At 39.5% G+C, this 5000-nt stretch overlaps 1 protein-coding gene across 1 annotated transcript in view; it reads right to left on the bottom strand.

Annotated features, from left to right (window-relative positions):
• LOC138032001 (uncharacterized) overlaps positions 1 to 3147 on the bottom strand; it is a 3506-nt gene extending 359 nt beyond the window's left edge. The window contains exons 1-2 of the mRNA XM_068879587.1: positions 3115 to 3147; positions 1 to 1429 (exon numbers count right to left, since the gene is read on the bottom strand). The exon at positions 1 to 1429 is cut by the window's left edge and continues 359 nt beyond it. Of these exons, the coding sequence (XP_068735688.1) occupies positions 1 to 1429; positions 3115 to 3147 (1462 nt within the window). The remainder of the gene's footprint in view (positions 1430 to 3114) is intronic.
• Positions 3148 to 5000: the final 1853 nt, after the last annotated feature.

The raw sequence follows: 5000 nt of genomic DNA, 5'->3' as shown, positions 1-5000 counted from the left end.
AAATTACTGGTACAACATATGAGGTGATATACACATTCATTTCATCCAATGTTCTGACACACAATTGCACAACATCACATTCCTTCACAGAGGCTGAGTTATCTCCAAATGTTTTGATCAAAAGTGTCTCCTTACCAATGGTTGGTAGGTTCAATTGTTCACATGCCTTACTGGTTATGTATGATCTCTGGCTACAGGAATCAAATATCACATGGGCATTCAATCCAAGTTGTTGGTTATCTGGTCTGCAAACAAAGGCTTGGGCTACCTGTAACAACACAGAGTTGGCATTGTTGCTAACGTGCATTGCTGAAGTTCCAGCTTCTCTGCTCCTATCTTGAGATGATCCAGATCCATGTGGTGTTTCCTCGTCACGAACTACATTCCTGGATGTTAGCATGTTCCTCATTCTTTCACAAATGGTTACATGGTGTCTACCTTCACAGTTAAAGCATTTTGCCTTTGACGGACAATTTGTGGAGATATGGCCACCCTTCAGGCACAAAAAACACTTGCCATTTCGTCTCAGAATTGTTCTCCTAGCTTTCGGTTCAGTGATGGTCATGCAGTTAATGGATTTGTGATTCTTCTTGCAAAAAACACATTGTTGAGTAAATTCCTCACTGCCTGTATAAAGGGCAGAGGCAGAATGGGGTTGTTTGCTTCTTGCTCTGTACTGTTCAAACCTGGGTGTATTGGCATTTGCACCACTTGTTTTCATTGCAGTACATCTTTCCCTGGCTTCCAACTCAGTTTTCAGTGCACTCAACAAGGCATCAAGATTCCATGATTCCTCACTGCCAAACTTACGGCTTACAACCAATCGTAATTCTGAGGGGATTTTTTCCATCACGACTGGGACCAATAAATTCCCAAAGGACCGTGATTCAACTCCTAACGCATTCAAACCTCGAATGTTGATTTCAATCTTGTCAAACAATTCACGTAATCTCTTTGTTTCATGCACTGAATTGACAGATGGAAGTTTCAATAAGGCATCCATATAATTTGATATCAGCAACTGCGGTTTACCAAATCGGTCCTTAAGAATGTCAATGGCTACTTTATAATTGTCTGCGGTCAGAGGCAGTCCAGCAATTGCGGATTCAGCATTGCTTGTTACACAACTCTTCAGATAGGTGAATTTTTCAATGGCCGAGATGCCAGTATTTCCATCGACAGCAGATTGAAATGTGTCCCAGAAACCCTGCCATTCTTGATAATTTCCCGAAAAGGATTTGAGTTCGAGTTTAGGTAGTTTCACTTTTGCGCTTTCGGTATTTCTGGTACTACTATTTTCCTGATTTGTCGCATGGGCCTGTGTGTGTTCGCCATGTTTCCCTTTCTCCAAACTCAAATCGATTTTCGCTAAAATACTGTAAACGTGCTCACAAAACTCACCAGAATCTTCTATTTCTTTCTCCAGTTCCTTTGGTTTGGTGAGCTCTAATTAATCCAGCTTTTTGGTCGTTTCCAATTTTTCGGTCAACAAGGCTTTCAGAGCCGTTAACTTTTCCCTGAACGACGTTAAATCTCCCACGTGTTCTGTCAAAATTTTCTCCACATTCCCCACTGTTTTGTACACAAAGGTCCTGTGTGCATCTCGTATTTTCCTGTTCTTGTCGATATTCATGACGCTTTATGTCCATAAACAACCTTTTTGAGTAGACTTCGCCTTTTTCCAATTCAAAAAATCCTTCGATGACGGCAACAGCTTTGTTGTTCTACTCCTTCTTGTATTTCCTCCGACTCGAAAGGACCATGAAATGAATCTTTATGGTATATTTAATTCATTTCCTGGTGAATAATCTCTTTACAATTTTCCATACGAATTACCACTTCACTCGACGGTTTCAGGCCTTAAGCACGGTTGAAATCTAAAACTCAATACTCAACTTGACACTCGAAGCGATCCGACGATCGATCAACACTCAGACTAAGTCCTTCTTTACACGTGACTTTCTTCCCGCCACACGTAATGTGTGCTTATTTATGTGAAATCTATTTTTAACAGGGAGCTAATATCGTCGCGTAGAAAGTTTATTGCAAAGTTCGTCAACATGCACTTGATAAGTGAGATCTTCATCGATGATCATACCAAGAAGTTTATGGTTTACAACGTTTTCAATTTCTGCGTTATCCGTTTTTACTTCCAGTTTTCCTGAAACTTGAACCATGCGCTTCCGTAGACGCTTCCCCGTTACCAACAAAGCTTTTGTTTTCTGCATAGTCATGTACATTTTAGCACTGTGAAGATTCATCTATCCGGGAATATGATAGTAGGCGAAGCATAAACTTGAATACCCTGGATATTTTGTGGACTTACTTTTTATAAGCTCTCGAGCTTTTGAAAACTCTTGGTCACATGACTGGTGACCAATACAAGGTTGGATTAAAAATGCAGAATTCCCCGCCTACTTCCGAGGATGACGTCACCAACAACACCATTCGTGTGACCAAGAGCTCAGGAGAGCTCGAAAGCTTATGAAAAGTAAGTCCACAAAATATCTGGAGTATTCTATCATGTACATTTTGTTTTCTCTGGCCCATCTCTCTACTTTACACAGATCTAGTGTCAATGTTTGATTGAATGATTGTATGGTTTTCCAGTTTGAACTCGAAGACAAGGTGGTATCACCTGCATAAATGTCCATAGTTGACTCAGTTTTGAACGTGAAGAGGAATATCGTTGACGAACAAAAGGAAAAGCAACGGACCTAGAGTTGACCCTTGGGGCACACCTTGCTTTACCGTCAACTGTTCAGACGTAGTTTTCGCTAATGAAATAAACTGCTTCCTCTAACACAGGTAGGATTTGAACCAGGCAATTAACAGAAGAAGGAGGAGCACCGTATATGGACAGCTTTTTTTAGAAGAAGTTCATTATCAATCACATCAAAAGCTTTTCGGAAATCTATAAAAACCAGACCGGTCACTAAGTAGCTAAGGCCATTAATTCATAATTTATAATTTATAGGCCATTAACTTATACAAGGTTGGGATGACAATGCGAAATTCTCGCAAGTGTATTACAGAAGATGGTTTTTGCTCTGCTAAATGGTACACGTATAGTGCCCAGCTAGATCACAACGCCGACACCACTAGCTAACTTACCTTTGCAAACAGTTTGCGGATTATCCTCGGCATTGCTCTAGAGTGTTTATGAACAACTGCGTTACAGAGACCATAAGTTCAGTTTATTTCTCCTGTCCGAGAACACGTAAACTTAACCACCGGCAGATGTCCTTTTAGAGAATTCACCTTTTCCTTATTTTCCCAAAGACCCCTGCGAGAATTCCAGTGCTTCCTGCCTCTGGCAAGGCACTCACTCCCTCGTGGTACGACAGCAAAAAGGCATGGCGTTTCCGATACTTCCGAATGTAAGGAAGACTTAAAGAAAAGGAAAAAAAGTTCGCTAAATTTAAAGTGTTCTTAAATTAAGGACCTGGTGATCAGAAGTCCTTCAAGTTGTAAAGTATCTTCAGTAGTGAGTTCAAATTCCGCACTTGCCTTAAATTCAAGCTCTAAATAATCAATTTGACGACAAGCTGTTAAGAAACCACTGGCGCTTTCAATGTTTATTTGACGTGATCCGGATATTTTACCATCTAAGAAGAACAAATTTGGTCGGGTTCCAGCATTGATATGTGCCGTGAAAAGTTCCGGATCACGTAGATTGGCTGATTCCACTCACACCTGGAGATTAAGAAAACAGAGTTGTGAGGTTGATTAAGGATTTGTGAATTTGTAATTTCCGATTTTCAAAACGAATCAGATATATAAGGTTAATGGACTAAGTCAAGAGATTATGAAGGTAACCTTAATAATGTCTTGACTTAGTTGAGATAGCCTAGGACACCTTTCGTTAAAAAAAATCTCCGCGTCTCCGTCTTATATGGAATTAGAAAGATCTAGCTTTCAACAATCGCATGGCTCGCATGATGACTCGTATGGCTCGCTGGCTCGCATATCGTATAAACCCACGGCTTGCCACCTTCTATTTGTTGAAGGCGAACTGGGGTCACCGGGAAGGCAGGGAAGACGAGGATTCCCTTGGGTCAAAAGGGGAAAACATATATTCGGGAGGAAAAGGAGACAAAGGTAAACAGATGAAAACACTTTTTTTTTTCGGTAAAATATTTCATCTGGATGATACAGAAAAGCTGGATGTTTCTTGTATAGGTAGTTAACTGGATTTTTTTTTTTTTTTTTTACCGTGAAGGAATTTGCTGTAATCCTTTCGTTGTCGAGAGGTTTTACGCATGTTAAAATATTTTCGTATTTGTAATGTTAATTTTTTTTCTGGGATGGCTTGTAAATCCTCAGCGAGAGAGTTTCTGGAGTTCTAGTCGAGCCAGGGTATCAAAGTTCACAAGTAGATTTCATATATCAACATTCGGCACAGGTGTAGAAATTACCGTTGGGTACCCCAAAAGTCGCTACGGCAGTTGATCCTTCTTGTCAAGTGTTGATTAGTCCCAGTTAGATAATTGATTCAAGCTATAATTTTGTAACAGATAGATAGATAGTTTATTTGAAAAACATTGCAACCAAAGGTTGAATTACGCATTCATTTAGAAAATTAAGAAATATGTAAGAAATAATGAAATATTAAAAATTAGGTATCACAATTAAAGTCAGCTTTTACAAAGCGTGCGAGAATGATAAAAGATAAAACTATTACGGCACCTGTCCGTACGGACCACAGATTGAAAGCGCGCTTTTTCCTAAAGTCTACTCTAGATACATTCCTGGGCGGCAGGAATGTGCTCTTGAATGAACTGCGCTATAAAACCCTTCAGTCTCTTTCCTCGTCATTTTTGACGATAAACTTACAGATTATTTCAACCATTTGATTGTATCTTGGAAGATTTGTAGCGGGATCACCTTTTCATAATAGATGTTGGTGAAGCTTTTGATTTTTGTAATTGTTTGTTTGTTTGTTATTGTTTGTTTGTTTGTTATTTATTTGTTTAAGGAGGTTGAAGTTTTGGCAGCTA

This window comes from Montipora capricornis, chromosome 14 (assembly GCF_036669925.1).
Source record: "Montipora capricornis isolate CH-2021 chromosome 14, ASM3666992v2, whole genome shotgun sequence".
In the NCBI taxonomy this organism is placed as follows: domain Eukaryota; kingdom Metazoa; phylum Cnidaria; class Anthozoa; order Scleractinia; family Acroporidae; genus Montipora; species Montipora capricornis.
This window is presented reverse-complemented; position numbering and strand designations above follow the sequence as displayed.